The 18797-nt window shown below is 42.7% G+C and overlaps 1 protein-coding gene across 3 annotated transcripts in view; it reads right to left on the bottom strand.

Annotated features, from left to right (window-relative positions):
- col4a2 (collagen, type IV, alpha 2) overlaps window positions 1-18797 on the bottom strand; it is a 40881-nt gene that overhangs the window by 2679 nt on the left and 19405 nt on the right. For 2 of the 3 annotated variants that reach the window (XM_072444647.1, XM_072444646.1), the window contains exons 5-45: window positions 9979-10113; window positions 9739-9783; window positions 9542-9658; window positions 9388-9456; window positions 9280-9315; window positions 9153-9206; window positions 9041-9076; window positions 8911-8952; window positions 8327-8398; window positions 8203-8247; window positions 8067-8114; window positions 7956-7991; window positions 7843-7887; window positions 7643-7706; window positions 7372-7485; window positions 7148-7297; window positions 7008-7079; window positions 6768-6919; window positions 6624-6696; window positions 6451-6557; window positions 6184-6367; window positions 5770-5814; window positions 5443-5517; window positions 5221-5319; window positions 4927-5148; window positions 4682-4843; window positions 4440-4610; window positions 4225-4368; window positions 4019-4144; window positions 3765-3946; window positions 3606-3669; window positions 3468-3542; window positions 3287-3394; window positions 3100-3207; window positions 2897-2968; window positions 2667-2792; window positions 2479-2595; window positions 2246-2407; window positions 2076-2174; window positions 1844-1990; window positions 1656-1772 (exon numbers count right to left, since the gene is read on the bottom strand). In XM_072444647.1, the coding sequence (XP_072300748.1) occupies window positions 1656-1772; window positions 1844-1990; window positions 2076-2174; window positions 2246-2407; window positions 2479-2595; window positions 2667-2792; window positions 2897-2968; window positions 3100-3207; window positions 3287-3394; window positions 3468-3542; window positions 3606-3669; window positions 3765-3946; window positions 4019-4144; window positions 4225-4368; window positions 4440-4610; window positions 4682-4843; window positions 4927-5148; window positions 5221-5319; window positions 5443-5517; window positions 5770-5814; window positions 6184-6367; window positions 6451-6557; window positions 6624-6696; window positions 6768-6919; window positions 7008-7079; window positions 7148-7297; window positions 7372-7485; window positions 7643-7706; window positions 7843-7887; window positions 7956-7991; window positions 8067-8114; window positions 8203-8247; window positions 8327-8398; window positions 8911-8952; window positions 9041-9076; window positions 9153-9206; window positions 9280-9315; window positions 9388-9456; window positions 9542-9658; window positions 9739-9783; window positions 9979-10113 (4117 nt within the window). The remainder of the gene's footprint in view (window positions 1-1655; window positions 1773-1843; window positions 1991-2075; window positions 2175-2245; window positions 2408-2478; window positions 2596-2666; window positions 2793-2896; window positions 2969-3099; window positions 3208-3286; window positions 3395-3467; window positions 3543-3605; window positions 3670-3764; window positions 3947-4018; window positions 4145-4224; window positions 4369-4439; window positions 4611-4681; window positions 4844-4926; window positions 5149-5220; window positions 5320-5442; window positions 5518-5769; window positions 5815-6183; window positions 6368-6450; window positions 6558-6623; window positions 6697-6767; window positions 6920-7007; window positions 7080-7147; window positions 7298-7371; window positions 7486-7642; window positions 7707-7842; window positions 7888-7955; window positions 7992-8066; window positions 8115-8202; window positions 8248-8326; window positions 8399-8910; window positions 8953-9040; window positions 9077-9152; window positions 9207-9279; window positions 9316-9387; window positions 9457-9541; window positions 9659-9738; window positions 9784-9978; window positions 10114-18797) is intronic. The other variant, XM_072444648.1, reaches the window with a different exon arrangement.

The following is an 18797-nucleotide window of genomic DNA, read 5'->3' as shown; positions in this document are numbered from 1 at the left end:
ATACAATAATACAACATGAATTTTACTCAAATTTATCACGTATGCAACTCAGTTTTAAGTCAGTGGGAAGAGAGTATCAGGCTGGGTCTATTGAAAGAAAAACTGGACTGTTCAAAAGATGTTCTGAACTACACACTCTCCATTGACAGAGGCTCTGGTGTTTGGTCTGAGCCCTGATGCCTGACAGCCAGGCCAGAAAACAGTGGGATTCATGATTTGTCAAACATGAAAACCCCCACTATTTTCTACTGTGAAAAGATTACGTTTTGCCCGATTTCACAATGATGCCAGTTCATTGGTTTTCTGTCTAATACCTTCATTGCCTGCTCGTACAATGATATGACTGGCCTAAGTGTTGAGGGAGGTCTTTGACCATGAGATGAGACAGAAAGAGAGATGTGAGAATGTCATAGCCTCCAGAAAGAACAGAGCAGCTTGATGAGACAGCTCCCTTTACTTCTGATGAAACGAAAATGGCTCAAGTTCTGTTTAACCTTTTATGTTTCTTTAACTTCTTCACTTCAATTATTTCATAATTCATGCATACATTAAAAGGGCTATCTGAACAACGTACTCAGATTGAAAACAAATAGCAACAGTTTTATTAACATGTAGGGTTAAGTGGGATTGTGTAAGCCAGGTGTTTAAATATAAAGCAAACATCAGTGGTTCTAACATGAAACCTTGTGGCACTCCCATGTCATTAGTTTCTATCTTTTCTGTAACATGTGGCTGTACTTGTATCCCTAATAAAGATGACATGAAATGAACTAAATAATAGATTCAATAGCCTATATTTGACAGAAAAGTGATATTTTATTTGATATTTAATATATATATCCTCTGCTACTTGCCTGGATTCGAATATGGCCCCCGGAAGAAAACTTGCCCACCCCTGTTTTAGAGGTTACTCTTCCCACTGTGAGTTACTCTAGTAATCAAGTGACAAAATATTATGTGTCAATGTTAAATTAGTCCTTCAACATACGAGCAGGCAATTACTCTTACATTTAGTCACCTAGATATGTTTTTACTCTTCTTGAGCAATTTTTTAGACCACTATTTTGTGTTTCTACTGGAACAGTATTATTACAAAGTATTGTTAAAGGAATAATAGAGGAAACATATGTTAGTCCCTTTTTAAAAAGAGTGCATGCGCACACTCATCCCCGTGCGGAAGCACGCAACAGCCTCGCTGCTACACGTGTGTTTGTTTATTAGCCTGACTGATTGGATCGCATCTCTGGTCTCCGCAGATTTCCATCTCTTTTGAGCCAGGTCGAACAGTCTTTCTCTGTCGTCATTTTGTACTGTACACTGAAGGAACTCGCTAAACACACACCGGCATATCAACCACGCATGCGCAGCCAGGGAAACGTGCTGCTCTCCCGGGGACGAGCCAGAACGAGGCTGCAGCTGTACAGTAGGTGCGTCCTATGATTGACATGTGAATGAACTAGGAAATGAGACTCAGATTTGGCACCAAAAAATCCTCTATTAATTCCTTCTTACTTGAATGCAAAATGTTTGGCTAATTCTACCAATCCTTAGCTGAATAAAAACACACAGGCTCTCATCATAGTTACACATTACTTCTTTCACAATGATATGCCTCAAGTAATTTAGTTGATATTTAAATCCAATTAGGCTCCTACCTTCCATTCCTTGTAAACCAGGGTGTCCTCCCTGACCAAATTCTCCACGGAAACCAGGTGTCCCTGGACGGCCGCTAATACCAGGCATCCCCTTTACACCAGCAATCCCAATATAACCTGTACAGGGGAGGCACAGAAGTGTAATTTGGGGTTTAACTTTTCACAAATACTTTTTCATGACAACATACCTGCATCTCCAGGAGGCCCCCGTGGACCAGTATCGCCTTTGAATCCCTTTGGTCCCAGAATACCCTGTGGCCCTTGAGAACCTCTTTCACCTGGAACTTTGACTGGCAGTGGAGCTGGTCCTTGATCACCTTCAGGTCCAGGGGCACCTGCAGCAGATAATCAGTGTCATTACTACATTTGTAAATAAAATATAAAAACAAAATCACATGTGATAAGATAAGATCGGTTTACCTGGGATTCCTGTGTTTCCTTTTGTCCCAATTGGTCCTCGTTCACCTTTGATGCCTATTGGTCCAGGGAGCCCCATCAGACCCTGATCTCCTCTAATTCCTGTATTAAAAACAAGTGTGAATATGGATATCTAACCACTTATCCATATGCATAATTTTATGTTGGTATACCTTTTTTTCCTGAAATACCATTGGGCCCTCTGTACCCTGGTGAACCTTGGTCTCCTTTGAACCCTTTAAATCCTCTTACTCCTGGAAATCCATTTGGTCCTGGCACTCCTTTCTCTCCAGGGGGTGCACTGGCACCAGGGAGACCCCTCACACCAGGGAAACCTGAAGACATTTATACATATTCTTTACTGGTGCCCAGCCACATAAAAGTGTCCACTCTGACATCCACTCACCTTCATATCCTTTAAAGCCTTTGGAGCCCGACTCTCCAAAGGAACCTTTTCTCTCAGTTGTGCTGTCTAGTCCCACAGGACCCCTAAATCCTGGTAGTCCTGGTTGGCCTTGGTCACCTAAACATATCCAAAAGTAAAAGTTAGAGGAGGAGCAACAACACAGATTGAAACAATTTTGGGATACGAACCAACAATGCCCGGGAAGCCCTGTAAACCATCTTTTCCTGGAAGACCTTTCTCATTGTTGAGTTCACCATTCTCTCCTTTTGGGCCTTTCAGACCACTTTCTCCATCTGGTCCACGAACATCAAACCCTAAGGAAAAATTACAGCAGATGTTTTATAGCTATTACTACAACAGGCTAATACAGATATTTAAAAGATACATTAACTCAAAGAGAGCACCATGACTGAAATACCTGGTGTTCCAGGGAGACCCTTTTGACCTTTCAGTCCATGCAATCCATACAGCCCCACCAAGCCTGGGAATCCTTTGTAAAAACACAGAAAGCAGTTGACTGAATTTAAAATTTTGATTACATCTCAAAACAAAGGCAGAAATGAGGTAACTAAAACAAGTGTATATAGTAACAGTCTTTTGAACAGTAGAATTGGGTAATACCTTTGTTTCCTGTGTGACCAGGAAAGCCAGGGAGTCCATCTTTCCCTGGTAGTCCAGGTGAACCTTTTGGTCCTTGTTTACCAGGGGTTCCCTTCTGTCCACCTGAGCCTGAAGATATTTGATTGTTTAAATACATTGCATACAAAACCATGACTATACTTGCACTTGTTCTGCTTTTAAAATATACCTTGGTGCCCAATATCTCCCCCATCTCCTCTAAACCCAGGTCGTCCATCAATGCCATCAAATCCGGGGGTACCCCTGTTTCCTGTGTTTCCAAATATCCCCTTTTCACCTGTAAAAAAATTTAAAATCCAGAATGATCACTTTTGATGGTCTATTACATCAAAAGTGCTGTTGGAATTTACCTGGCTGTCCGGGCAAACCAAATTCTCCTCTCAGACCTGGAGATCCTGGTAAATCTATACGAGCTCCATGTTTTCCTGTAACAAACAGAATGTTGATGAAAGATTTAAGTTCAGTACAGCTCAATTTCAGTAATCTACCTTTGATTCCTTTTAGTCCTTTTTCTCCCGAAGCACCATATGCTCCTGTAATTCCTTTAATGCCCTGAAGATAAATGAACCAAAGCATCATTTATATATTTCCAAAATTATTTTTGTCATTATTATTTCACAAAAGGTCTGATTATAACACAAACTGACCTTATCACCCGGCATTCCTTCAAACCCAGTAATTCCTCTGTATCCATGGATACCTGGCATTCCTTTTATTCCTGGAAGTCCCTGAGCACCTGGGTTTCCTAGGTGTCCTTTCTCACGGCTGGGGTCTCCAGGAAAGCCAGGATGACCTTCCATTCCTGGGACGCCTGGGAGTCCTTTTGAACCTGTATCAGAGACAGACTCAAATGTAAATAAACCAAAGATCTAGAGTCAACTGGATGAGACTGACTACTTACCTCTTGGCCCAGTAAAACCATATTTCCCCAAATTTCCACGGTCTCCTTTGACTCCTTTCATATCAACTACTATATTTTGAGGGATATGCGGCTTCTCTCCAGGTCGGCCGTCAAGACCTCGAGCCCCTACAGATATTGATAAGATGCAGATAGAGTTCAGATAGCTGATGAAATGTAAACTAAGTGACTATTACTCTGAGCATCACCTTTTTCTCCTTGGGAGCCTATCAGTCCTTTCGAACCACTTTCACCTGGCAACCCAGTCTCCCCTTTGACCCCAATCAAACCCTTTTCACCAAGATCACCCCTCCGGCCTTCAAAACCCGGCAGTCCCGGAGAACCCTTATAGCCTGTGACAAGGTTATAAAGTGACCAAACAAATAAAAAGTACATCACGATAATTTCATTTTATAATGTCAACCTTTAATTCCTGGAACACCTGGTTGGCCATGTGAACCAGGAGATCCTGGTTCTCCGGGCAGACCATCATGTCCAGTGAAGCCCACTTCACCAAAGTTCCCTGGGATCCCCTTCATCCCCACTGGTCCTGGGGGGCCAGGGTCACCCTCCGTTCCTCTCGTCCCAGTGAAGCCTGAGACAGGGTATGGCAATTATTGAAGGGAAAACTCCACCGTATAAATGTTTTGACATAAATGCTCAAACCTGGCAGTCCTATGGCCCCACGAGCACCAGGGAGCCCAACACTACCATCATCACCAGGGTAGCCATACTTCCCCGCTGGTCCAGGTCTGCCCTCCTCACCCAGCAGGCCAGCAGGACCTGTTTCTCCCTTGAAACCAATCATCCCAGGCATACCAATCATTCCTGCCAGCAGAGACAAATCACATAAGACTCAAAATCTTACTCTCATCATACCATAATAACAGTAGTACATGGCAGAATCTGACCAGTGTATCCAGGCCCTCCTTCCTCTCCAATCAGGCCTTTTTCTCCCAGTGGGCCAGGGAGTCCAGTCTCACCAGGGGAACCAGGCATTGCTCCAATGATGTCCCCATGAGCACCTTTTTCACCCTGGGTCCCATATCGCCCAGGTTTACCTACCAAACCAGGGTTCCCCACAGTGCCTTTGACCCCAGATCGTCCTAACTCGCCCCGCGACCCTGGAAAACCTGTGAGAGAGATTCAATATTCATGACAGGGGACCTTTCCGGACAGCAGCAGATCTCAGTCTCATCACTTACCTGGAGGTCCAGGGCGGCCACCTTTGCCTTGTTCACCCTGTTCTCCCTTTTCTCCTAATGTTCCCAATAAACCAGGCGGGCCTTTTTGGCCTTGAGGTCCTGTAAGAAAACAAACAAAACAAGGAACAAAATAGGTGTGTTAGACCTGATAAAAATATGAAGCATCTGTAAAATCAATCAAATCCGTAGTTAGATGAGAACTACTGTCAAGAGAGGCCTTACCATGTAAACCAGGAAGTCCCGGAGATCCAGGGAGTCCAAGGGACCCAGGGAGTCCAAGGATGGTTTCACAGGGGCCTATATGAGAAAACATTACTTAGGATTTCACACTGGTTTGTGTGAAGAGCAAAGTGGGACATTCATGTGAATTCTATGTTGATGCCCAGCGTGAATGCATTGAAAAATCAATTTAAATTTTTAGCTTGTATTTCTATTGATTCAGTACATCAAAGCAATACAATATGAATCATGCATACCAGTAAAAATAGAGGCAAAGCCTTTAAGAGTTATCGAGGGAGATGAAAATTATTAGTGAATTATACCAGCTACCTGTCACATCCAACTGTTCTCCGTCTGCTGTGGGATTACAGCCGCCTTTCAGTTGTAAAGGAGATGAAAGAAAAAGGCATTCGGAACAAGAATTATTCAAAAGCACAAGCATTATCTCAAACAAGCTGAGCTGTGGCTAGTTTGAGAGTTGCAACCCCCTGCATTAAGTATACAACAGGAGCAAAGAAAGTAAACAGTATTTAAATGTCAAAATGTGCTTAATATTCATGCATTTCCCAGTTACAGGCCATTAATGTCCATTCCTCTTTTTGCATCATGAACAAAAAATACAAAGCTGTTATTGAATGGCAAAACGAAGGATAGAAGATAATGTCAGAGAAGCCTTAGAAAGGAATAAATAAATAAATAAATAAATAATAGTAAGGAGTAAAAACAGGTTTTGGTTCAATGTACCTGGTGCGCCAGGTGTTCCTGCAACTCCAGAATACCCCGGAAGGCCATCGTCTCCAGGTAAGCCCCGCTGACCTTTGACACCTCCGAGGACTTGTCCTGGTTCTCCACCATGCCCTGGAGCACCAGGTTGTCCCCTCCGACCAGGAAATCCCTTTTCTCCATATTCTCCTCTGGGACCCTCTCCCTGGAATAAGTATTAGGTTTACTCGACACATCATGTCTTTTCTGGGGTTAGGGAGAAATGAATAGAGTTGACTGCAGACTTACAGGAAAACCTCGGCTACCAGGAAAACCTGGAAGTCCATTTGGACCTGAAACCCCTGTTACTCCGGACTCTCCGTCGATGCCCTCATCTCCTGGATCACCACTCTGTCCTGTACGAATCACATGGATATAGTCAGTTTGGTGTTATAGACACTTAATGGTAATATTTCTTTTACCTTTTTCTGTGGCCAAAGTCAGGTCACCTTTTCTGCCTTGAGGACCTGACTCACCGTTGACCCCAGGGAATCCCTGCACTCACACAAGAGAAATTATATTTTAAAAGACAATTCTTATACTTTATACATATGTGCAGTACTCACAGGTAAACCGTCATTTCCCCTGAGGCCTGGGTCTCCGATGTCACCTTCTCGGCCATACTCTCCAGTCATGCCTGGGTCTCCTTGCTCTCCAGCTGGCCCCTGGGGTCCAGGAGGGGAGTTATCAGTGCTGCATTGACAATCTCCATGGTCACCTGAATGTACATAATATTATAAAAAATTAAATTGAGAAAATCAAACAAAATTTGATCACATTGTGATTGTACTGAGGTCTTAATGAACCTTTGAGTCCTTTGAACCCTGCGTTGCCTGGCCGTCCTCTTCCCCCTGGAGCTCCTTTAAAGTGCTCGCTCACTGTTAACAACAGATATAGTCAGTATCCCAGGCTACTCCAAAATTACACAGATTATGGGACCACTCACATGATCCCAGAGGCCCGGGCAGGCCTACATCTCCTGGTCGACCTCTCACGCCTTTAGGTCCTGGACTCACTGCAGAGACACCCGGTTCTCCAAGTGGGCCCTTGTCTCCAGAATCTCCTCTTTCCCCAAATTGACCCATAAAATCAAATACTGAAACGTAAATGATGTATTATTACTATTTTGTAGTAGTGAAACTCGGTGGAGAGCACCTTTAGTGAACTGACTATGCTGTTGTGAATCAAAGACAGGACGTCCTGGGGGTCCAGGGATGCCAGGGTCACCAGTCAGGCCCCTCGCTCCTTGTAGGCCCTGTTCGCCGAGAGGGCCAGGTTGACCAGCTTATCAACACAAGTTAAAAGATAATTAGTGTTGTCACCATTTCATAAAAACTAAAATATTGCATTTCATTATTCTAAATATAATTATTCAATAGAATACATTTTTCAGCCAATTGAAAATCTAAACAGTTAGTATCTGTTTATTTACTTGTTTTACCTGATGAAGACCAGGGCCAAAGAGATCCAGATGAGATCAGCTCACCAGCTTCACCGCTATCTCCCTGAAACAAACCAACTCTCCATTTGTATTTGTGCACTGACATCATAATAACCCTTCTTGTGTTCTGTTTCAGTGCAGGCTGTGTATGTTAATGTCTACTTTCTTGTGTGTATCGAGAGGACTGACTTCAGACACACCTTTGAACCAACTAAGCCACTTGGACCTGGATCACCCGACTCCCCCTTAAACAAAAATAGGAGTGATTGAAGGAAACATATTTTAGTACAAGGCACGTTTCCCCAAAACACACCCTTGGTCCAGGAGTCCCATCGACACCAGTAGGACCCTAAACAACCACACAAAAAACATTTAGATTCTTACAAAAAGTCTTACAGAAGATTTATATGTGTGTCAGACAAACCCGCGGGCCAGGAAGCCCCATCACACCAGTTTCTCCTTTGTTGTCAGCCTGAAATACACAACAATTGCATTTATTTCATAAGGATCACTGCTGTAATTGCGTTATGTTTTGCATGATTTGTTGTTTATAAACAGACTTGATCTCCTCTTTCTCCTTTTTCTCCTTTTTCTCCTTGTGGTCCCTGGAAAAGCACACATAGGCTTATAAATAACTTGTAAATGTGTATTATGTACAATAATAACAACTGAAATGTATCGCACCGATGGGGCATCCTCAGGTTGTTTATGCTGATGAGTAGAGTTTCCTGGAGATCCTGGAGCTCCAGTCTCTCCCTTGTGAGAGAAAGAGGGAACGCAAACAATCATTTTGAATCAATAAAAAATTGCCACTTGTTCTAGTATTAATCTTGATTAAGGACACAGATGGCAAACATCTGGTACTTTGATAAGACGTACACAATATTAAATATACTATGTATTATGTGTACTATGTACCTATAACATCATGTTAAAAGAAAACATAATTACATAATAATGAGATTAATACAAATATTATTATCATAAATGATTCTATTCTCCTATAGTAAAAAAGATTTAAGAGGTAAACCTCATAGAGCTGACCTCGGGACAGCCCTAACAGCACTAACAATAGCATTGGTAGAGTTCACAAGTTTACACATGAATGTGAACAGTAGATGTGGATGTAGAGTAGAACTGACTGTCACGACTGTGCCTAGGAACAGTCTCATTGAATTATTAAAGTCCACTGTGCTTCTGCACACAGGACATTTTGTAGATCCACCAGTTAATTGTCTGTTCTGATATGATCAGTGAATGGCACTCACTGGTTCTCCTTTGACTCCTTTGAAGACTTTGGTCATCGTGCCCTATGACAACACACAACACAACAGTGTATTTAATATAATCTTCATCATCGTCATCATCATCATATACTGTACATTTTTGTGTGAGTACCTTTGGTCCGCGGGGCCCTGGAGGGCCCGGAGGGCCCTTTAAAAACAAAGACAAAAATAATGCAAGTAACTGGAGTGTGCTTCAACATAAATTACATACGTCACACACTTACCTTTGGTCCAAGAATACCTTTATTTCCAGGCCAACCAGTGTTTCCAACAGGTCCCTGAGCACAAACATTTATACTTATCATACTTATTTCAGAACGAGGTTGGAGGCTTATTGTGGTTGCATCTTACAAAAATCCCATTGATTCCTGGAGTGCCTGGATCTCCCTAAGGATTTAAAAGGAAATTAAAATTTGTAATATTTTGAAAATTATGTTTGCTTTATTTAGCTGTCCGTACCCTGAAGCGTTCCATGAAGACACTCAGCTCTAGCGAGTCTCCCTTCTGCCCCTTTCTTCCTGGAAGCCCCTAACAGACCAAAAGGAAATATTTCAGTCACTTTGTAAATTAAATAATTCTCATAAATTAATTACAGAGAACGCTTTAAACCCACAGGTATACCAGGGACCCCATTGAAGCCTGACTGTCCTGATCGTCCGGACTCTCCCTGAGTCCCATTACAGCCGTCGGCTCCTGGCTTTCCCCTGGGCCCAGCTTGTCCTGGATGGCCCTACAGAACACATGAAGACATGTAGAATAATTTTCTACAAATAAATAAGTATCTGTTGTCTTTATCTTGTATTTACTTACAGGTATTCCATCATTTCCAGAGAAACCAGGAACACCGGTCATTCCCTGTGAAGACAAGACACATTGTTTTTGGTATAACACAATTAATCTGTATGGTAGTTTAAAAAGTCCAAGTAAATTGACTCAATTTTGGCATAGCAATTTAATTTACATAAGGAACAAAAAATATAAAATGTTTAATCTTAATTATTACACACCTTTGAGTAAAAGATTGAAAATTAATAAAAACCTATACTTTACCACACCGCCTTTAGGGCCCCTGAGCCCCGCTCGTCCTTGGTCCCCTTTCTGTCCTTTGTGGCCCTCAATGCCTGTGTGTCCTGGTCGCCCTGGAGGGCCCTGCGGCCCTTGTGGGCCAAGTGGCCCAGGTGAACCCTGATAATACACACAAAGCAAAAAGGTGTTTTTTACAGAAAGTGCTGATAAAGAGTTGTAAAAACTGTCCCCCGCAGAATCTGTGACTATAAAAGAGTCAATCTAATTGTATGATTTTACCAAAGAAAACCCATTCACTTGTTGGGGGAAGGGGGCAGGACTCAGAAGGAGTTACTTTAGCAACGTTACCAAGGATATTTTTTCTTAACACAAGAGGGAGACATAGGCTATATATTTCTGGGAGTAATTTCTGCAGAACTATTTTGTGGCATCTAGTGGCCAAATAGTTTACAGCATATTAATGATGACGATCACGACAGTAATAATAAAAACCTCAACAACTGAACGCACCCCGATCACATAAAAAGCATATTATTTAATATTGATTTATTCAGAGTAATTCATCTAAATATGAACAAGGTGGCTTGCCCTCTCCAGGTGGGTGGGGAGTCCTTGCCCCAAGTGGAGGAGTTCAAGTATCTCGGGGTCTTGTTCACGAGTGAGGGAAGGATGGAGCGTGAGATCGACAGGCGGATCGGTGCAGCGGCTGCAGTGACCGTTGTGGTGAAGAGGGAGCTGAGTCGAAAGGCAAAGCTCTCTATTTACCGGTCGGTCTACGTTCCTGCCCTCACCTATGGTCATGAGCTTTGGGTAGTGACCGAAAGAACAAGATCGCGGATACAAGCGGTCGAAATGAGTTTCCTCCGCCGTGTGGCTGGGCGCTCCCTTAGAGATAAGGTGAGGAGCTCGGCCACACGGGGGGAGCTCGGAGTAGAGCCGCTGCTCCTCCACGTCGAGAGGAGTCAGCTGAGGTGGCTCGGGCATCTGTTCCGGATGCCTCCCGGGCGCCTCCCTCAGGAGGTGTTTCAGGCATGTCCCACCGGGAAGAGGCCAAAAAACCCAGGACACGCTGGAGAGACTATGTCTCTTGGCTGGCCTGGGAACGCCTCAGGATCCCCCCGGAGGAGTTGGAGGAAGTGTCTGGGGAGGAGGAAGTCTGGGAGTCCCTGCTCAGACTGCTGCCCCCGCGACCTGGCCCCGGATAAAGCGGGAGAAGATGGATGGATGGATGAACAATTGCAATTGCAAAACTACATGCATTTTAAAGTGCTCGCTCAACACACCGGCTGGTTTGACTTTAAAAGGATAAAGTCAGGCTGAGAAAAGTCACTAATGTTTTCTGGATATTTATATTATATAGCTATAATTATTTAATTAATGCTTTAATGTATGTTGATAATGGTGTCGCTCTGAAAGATCAACAAGATCACATGAAGTGGATTTTGATTAGACCAAATTAAAGACCAGTCCAACTTAAAAAGGACAATCTAAGACACATGTACCCGGACACTATGGGAATATGGAGTTTTGAACGGAAAAAGAGTTCAAAGGTCAATGAGTTACACTCCCTGAGTTTTGTGAGAATTAATAAACAGAGAAAGTCTTGTCCCCAGACAAATCTGGTTCATTGACAAACACCTTCTCCACCAAAAACATTTGTCTCTGACCTTCTATCAAACAAAATAGAAATGATATATAGAAACTACATTTTTAGGGTGATATTTCTCTATATCCGGAGAAAAGCCATTTAAAACTGTTAACCGTTCAAGCGTCTGTGGAGACATTTCGTGTCGCTGATGTTGAAATAAAGTATCTTCATCCTCAATGATTGTGTCTGGAAGGAAAAGCTTCCCCTGCTCACTGTTTCACTGGGAAATAAATCCTTGGTTCAGACTTGACATTATCATGACCAAAAACAGATCTCACATCAATTAATCACAAATTATAATGAAATAAGGAAATAAATCAAGCAAATCACTATGTGTCTCACACAGCTATCATTTATATCAGACACAGTAGGAGTAAAAACAGGAAGAGCTTTTGACTCAATCATTGATACAGTGCAATATTTATAAAGCTATAGTGGGAATGTCCCATCTCTTACAAAGATATTAAGGCCAGGCAGTAAAGCATATGTAAAGGTCTCTATTGCAGAACTGTACTTGTTTTATCCTCAGACTAAATTACATTTATGTATTAATATACAATATACACAATGATTTTGTAGCTGTATAGATGTATATTTAAACTTGAAGATTTGTCATTCAAGTTCAGATCTTCATCAGAATCTAGATCACTGATCAGATTATTGTTGATTGTACTAGTTTGGATACATTTTATTATTGCATTGCATTTCAGACTTAAAAAACAAAACACAGTACATTCAAGCTTTTTGAGTTGACTCTTGGCCCATCTGCCTTCATCTCTCTCCTCATTCTTAATGCCGAAGCTTCCACTGAGAATTTCCTCCCATCCTTTCCCAGAGACTTTCCCTGCATACCTTGGCATTTCCTTTGGCTGTTCTTTTGTTTGCTTGACCTTTATGTCATATATGATGGAGACGTACACAGTCAAAACTTTGCTGGTCCTTCCTCTACATTTATACACTGTGAAAACTGTAATGGAAGTACAAATGGGGTCAGAATAAAAGATCGCCCTATGTATACAATACTGCGCAGGCCTTTTCCATGGCACTGTGGCTGTTTCGGCTCACATCAAGAAGGTCCCAGTTCCTCCGTGTCTGGGTCAAACTGAAACATTCACAAAAAATCTATCACAAAGAAATGGATGTCACCGATTGAATCAAGGACTGGGCTCAATTAACTATGAGTATTTATAGAATGGGGGGAAAAATACTTTCACAGTTTATTTGAAAATTGAAAGTGGGACAAATATACCAAGAGACAGATATTCCATTTCGTAGACAATTTATCCTGTTGTACTTATTTTTATTTGGTCTTTTACACACCTTTTCAGATTTCAAGCTTTGCTAAAATACAGGGCAATAAATTCAGGATTCTTAGACTGAAGGTGCTGATAAAAAACTAGATTTGTGTTCTTGAATCCAGGTGTTCTTACGAGCATGTCCTGGTTTTGTGAAAGGAAATGTGGACATCTTTGAAGGCGCTCATGATTTTAGCAGATTATGAAGCTCAGGAGACCAGCGCTGCCCTTTGGCTCTGTAACTGTACCTGTCTGTATTTCCTCTTCAACTCGCAGCTGGATCGCGTCACACCATAAGCCTTTCCGTCTCGTGAGCTCCGTAATGGGCTGTGGGCTGCCATCAATCATGCACTTACGGACAAGAGGACACAGGACAGGAGGACACAGGGCAAGAGGACACAGGGCAGGAGGACACAGGGCAGGAGGACACAGGGCAAGAGGACACAGGGCAAGAGGACACTGGGCAGGGGGACACAGGGCAGGAGGACACAGGGCAGGAGGACACAGGGCAGGAGGACACAGGGCAAGAGGACACAGGGCAGGAGGACACAGGGCAGGAGGACACAGGGCAGGAGGACACAGGGCAAGAGGACACAGGGCAGGAGGACACATGGCAGGAGGACACAGGGCAAGAGGACACAGGGCAAGAGGACACATGGCAGGAGGACACAGGGCAGGAGGACACAGGGCAGGAGGACACAGGGCAAGAGGACACAGGGCAGGAGGACACAGGGCAGGAGGACACAGGGCAGGAGGACACAGGGCAAGAGGACACAGGGCAGGAGGACACGTGGCAGGAGGACACAGGGCAAGAGGACACAGGGCAAGAGGACACTGGGCAGGGGGACACAGGGCAGGAGGACACAGGGCAGGAGGACACAGGGTAGGAGGACACAGGGCAAGAGGACACAGGGCAAGAGGACAAAGGGCAAGAGGACACAGGGCAGGGGGACACAGGGCAGGAGGACACAGGGCAAGAGGACACAGGGCAGGAGGACACAGGGCAGGAGGACACAGGACATGAGGACACAGGGCAGGAGGACACAGGACAAGAGGACACAGGGCAGGACACAGGGCAAGAGGACACAGGGCAGGAGGACACAGGGCAGGAAGACACAGGACAAGAGGACACATGGCAGGAGGACACATGGCAGGAGGACGCAGGACAGGAGGACACAGGACAGGAGGACGCAGGGCAAGAGGACACAGGACAGGAGGACACAGGACAGGAGGACACAGGACAGAAGCACTGTGTGGTGCAGGTGAACTGTGCGTGTCCCTGTTTTAACTTTAACTTTTTTGAAAAGTTTTGAAAAAAAGAAGAAAACAGCTGTGGTTTTATCGTGGTAAATAGATCAGGAAAGAGGAGCTGGCTTTAATAGACAGAAAATGGTGTTGTAAACCGGCCTATGAAGTCGTAAGACTTAAAAAAAAAAAAGGTTTCTTTGTTCATTCTGCCATAAATGACCATCCTATAAAAAACTCGAGTCATTGTCTATTTATGGGACCATTGAGATTATGAGGTCTACCAGTGGTGGTAGAAGTTTATTACAGAGTAATAGCAAAAGTATAAGTATTATAGAAGAAAATCTACTTAAGTAGATTAAAACTGTTAGAACGATCTGCTATCAAGTAAGTAAGTAAAAGTAAAAAGTATCCACTACTAGTACTTAGTACTAATAGTTTGCATCTGTTTGACTGGTAAATCTACATTTCAGTCAAAAAATAATCATATATATACAATATCATATCTGAATAATAAATACTTGATATTTTAGTATTGTAGGAAGGTCACAATATATTTTTTTGTTTTTTGTGAGAAGAAACATCAGAGTTCAACAGATAATTACGATTAATGACACCATGACTAAAAATCTGTGAAATCTTTAGTTCACTTACATTCACAATGACTAATAGATCACCACTCCAGGTTTGTGACCTGCTTTATGAAATTACAGCTTATTGGCATCTTGTTAACAGAGCTTTAACAGAATTATACCTCTTGTGTTGTCCTCCTGTTTCCTTAAGCCTTTTAAGAACGAGCAGACATGAACCTTCACATCTCATACTATACTTCACTGTCAATGAGATGTCCAGCTCACACTCTACAGCTGGAGGAATGTAGGAGGAGGATACAAACGAGAGAATCTTAACCAAAACTCTAATTAAACCTGACACGTTGTGGTCATTTGGCGTTGAAGACTGCGTGTGGCGTTTTACAACTCCATAATAAGATCCAGAAGTGCAGGTGTGAGATAAGTGTGGCGGGGGGCGGGCGGGGGGCGGGCGGGGGGCGGGCGGGCTTCTTGTCATTCACAGGCACAGGGTGAAGTGCTACTCAGATTACAACCAATACAACCAAGACACAGCTCCAAATCAGCGAATATAGCCACTTATGCTTGATGCTTTTGTAAAACATAGTGCTGTCTGGTGGTTTAGTGGTTTAAGCAGCAGCACATATGCCAGGCTATTTGCCGGCCTCAGCATCAAGATCGATTTGGGTCTAATAAAGCCTACGGGCTTCAGAAATAATAGTAAGAATTCAACTAATTTGACATAAACGATTATGGATAAATATCTGACATACATTTACATTAAAGTTAATACACATTTGTTATGGTGATGTTATGGTCATTTATGCTGTATAGACCTAATCTCATACCTCATAAAACCTTAAAAGTGTTTAAATATTCTATTTCAAATGAAAGCAGTTAAATACTATATTGTATATTGTTGTTGTGCATGTTGACTTCCTGCTCCTGCATGTAGGCCTGTGGAGGCCTATGTATAAATTATGTCAGAATTGTGGTGTTGGAGTGTTTTGGGGATCTAGAAAAGTACTATTACTATTGATAAATGATAAAAGAAATGTTAGACTTCACCAGTACTCTAACACTGAATTTGTTCTGATAATGATAAGATAAGATAAGAGAACCTTTATTTGTCCCACAATGGGGAAATTCTAGTGTTGCAACACAGATTAGGCACTAAAGTATAATAAACTCTTATAATCATAATAATTCTCTTGACCCCTTGAATGTTTGACCCCTCTCACAACTCCATTCCAACCCTTTCCTTAAAAAGTATGGCTTGTGCTTACTTTTCTCAGTCCAAAATCAATGATCTATTAAAAGATCCCATGTCTGACACCATCAATTTTCTCTGTAGCCCGGGGCAGCCCCTGGGGAGGAGAGTTTGGGAGAACAGCAGTAGGAACAGGATGGGAACATGCAGCCCTGCAAACAGACCTCTGACCTGGGACTGGAATAAAATAATCCATAAACAACTGACCGGAAGCTGACTCGGCTGGTGACTGTCTGGAAAAACAAAGATTGGATGCGGAAACAGTGATACAAATCTGTACAGGAGCACCTTTAAACAAAGGTGTAGCACCTAACCCGCATGGATGGGCTCATTTTCAATTTTTATTAATAAAACTGAAAAAACAAGTATTCCACTTAAAAACACACATCACTCAAGAAGAAATCCTTGGTCATTGACTGTCTGTGAGCTCACTGCAGAGGAATGCCACTCCTTATTTAGGTGTGAGAGTTAGACATTGGAATGAGTAAACGTTTAGGATGAACTGATGGGGCCGTGACTCTGCACTAAATATAGACAAATATATGAAATGGTCCTAAAATGGTCATAGATTTTGTATTTTTAATGTTTAAAATTTAAAATTTCAAAATGCCTATTTGCTTTAAACCACCAGGGGGAGTCAAGGGGCTACAATGACAAGATATCCAAATGTTGTATTTGACATGGCAGATCAGGCAGGGTCTTTTAGATAACTGGTTGGTTTAATGCAAGAGCTTTCATCCTTGGTATGCAATATAAAATAGGTATGCAACAGGTCTTTAAATAAGTGGATTATTTGTCTGAATTATTTACAGTTGCAAGTTGAAACGGTTGAGTTGAGATGTGGCCTCAATATCAAGTACAAAAGTCAGTCCGTTGCTTATAGACTCCCACATTAGTCTTTGGTGAATTACCTCCACCAGCTCACGTGTTTTTCTTGGACACATTTTTTCTAACTCATTTCCTGCACATCCATATCCCTGTATATGAGGCCTGGGGGGAACATGGGGTCCGTTCCCCAGCAGGTTGAGGCCCAGAGGATGGGGATGGCTCTCCACTGGACTCCCTGAAGACATCCAGGGCTCGGTAAATAAACAAGTAGAGATGGTGTTTAAAAATGTATGAGCGAATGTTTAGATTTTACACGGTCTCGAGTTACAGGTCAGCTTTCCAAAAATAATGATCCACTTAAGATGACGACCTATGACCCCGGTGTAAATTTTTTTGTAAAGAAAATATCCGATCTTCCTGTTGCTTGGCTTTGTATACCTCAGAGTCTTGTTGTATGAAAACATCTGTGTGCTTGACTGAGGAGGGGGACTTTATGTTGTCCTGGACTGACTCTGTGTGAAAGAGCCTTTAACAACTTATAGAACCTTCCAGTGTTTGGAAACAGAACGTCTACATTCTAAAGGCAGGTACCGTTGCCTTTAATGCATTTTCAATGGGTGGGAGAGTTAGCGTTAGCCTCCAAACACGACACATTATGAAAAAACCAGGGCAGTTTTGGCGACTGGAAACCACTTGTCCACACGTAACAGCCTCATTAGAAAATATTACTGTGTGTAGAAGTGTTAAGCACAGTTTATTCATATCGCAATCAGTGGCAACACAAGCATACACGCTGGCGACAACATAAGTACATTTTCTGTATGGATTGAAATTAAACTACAATTTTGTTGCTGCCTACGATTCTCACATTGATCCATTTTTAGTCCTTGCAATTATATTTTGAATAATCAAGAGTTGTAATAGTACTACCAATATTACTATACTAGAGTTTTACGTATAATGTACAATGGAGACTGATTTTGAAATACTTTTAGCTATTTTCAGATTCTAAAGAGTGAGTATTTCCTATGTCCATTTATAAGATTATTTTAGAATAACTGGCCCCACACAGTCAAATTGAATTGAACTCGTGCAGGCTTTGGGCAGTATACAACATATACAGGCTGTTTTATCTGGTGCTTACTTCCCACCACTGTTCCTTCTGTCCCACATTGAACTTCTGTTTGGAAGAGTATTGCATGCGTCATACAGAGATCTACTTTCAGTAATCAGGAAAACATGAGAATAACTTTTAGTACAGCGTATTTGTCCAACACCCCACGCCTCTGACTCATCCCATAAAATAACAATGTAGGGATAAAAACATATGACGTTTAGACTGGCCATCACACTGTCATCACTCTGGCTCTCATGTGGCAATTTAAATCTCAGTTTACGTTCAGTTAAACTGTTTAGACGATATTTTCACATCTGAAGGCGTCACGTGTACATGCTAATGCCAAATAGGTGATAGCATCCAGACCTGTTGGACAGCTCTCAAGTGTCCTTGAGTGAGATCCAGACTGAGGGGGAGATCCCAGTCTGGGAACTTGGACCTCCGGTGATCCCAGTGGTCTTTGGGGGCCCGACACCTACACTATTACCTCATGGCTTAGTCATGTCCCAGCTCCGAGCACACGCGTGTATAAACAGGACGCAGCTGTGGGGTGTTTCAATGAGGTGTCGACTGCACCTAAGATCACCACCTGCGAGCCTGGATCTCTTAAATCTGGCCTGTCTCAGCCTATGTTTCGAATCATCAGGGCCATTATAGAGCCATTACTGCACCATCCATCCAATCACCCAGAGAGAAGGGTCCTCCTGGTTAAAGCTGTGCTCCGTCTGATGCCTACACATCTCACCCTGGGGACGTCGGCCTGTGTATTATTCCAAATGAAGTGAAAGGGTTCAAAACCACATGAGGTCGTCATCAAATCTGCCAATCAAATAGTGCTTGATCTGAAACAGATCTGGGATTGGCCCAAAGC

This window comes from Eucyclogobius newberryi, unplaced genomic scaffold, assembly GCF_026437365.1.
Source record: "Eucyclogobius newberryi isolate DKJ021-1_F unplaced genomic scaffold, fEucNew1.0.hap1 SCAF_14, whole genome shotgun sequence".
Lineage (NCBI taxonomy): Eukaryota > Metazoa > Chordata > Actinopteri > Gobiiformes > Gobiidae > Eucyclogobius > Eucyclogobius newberryi.
This window is presented reverse-complemented; position numbering and strand designations above follow the sequence as displayed.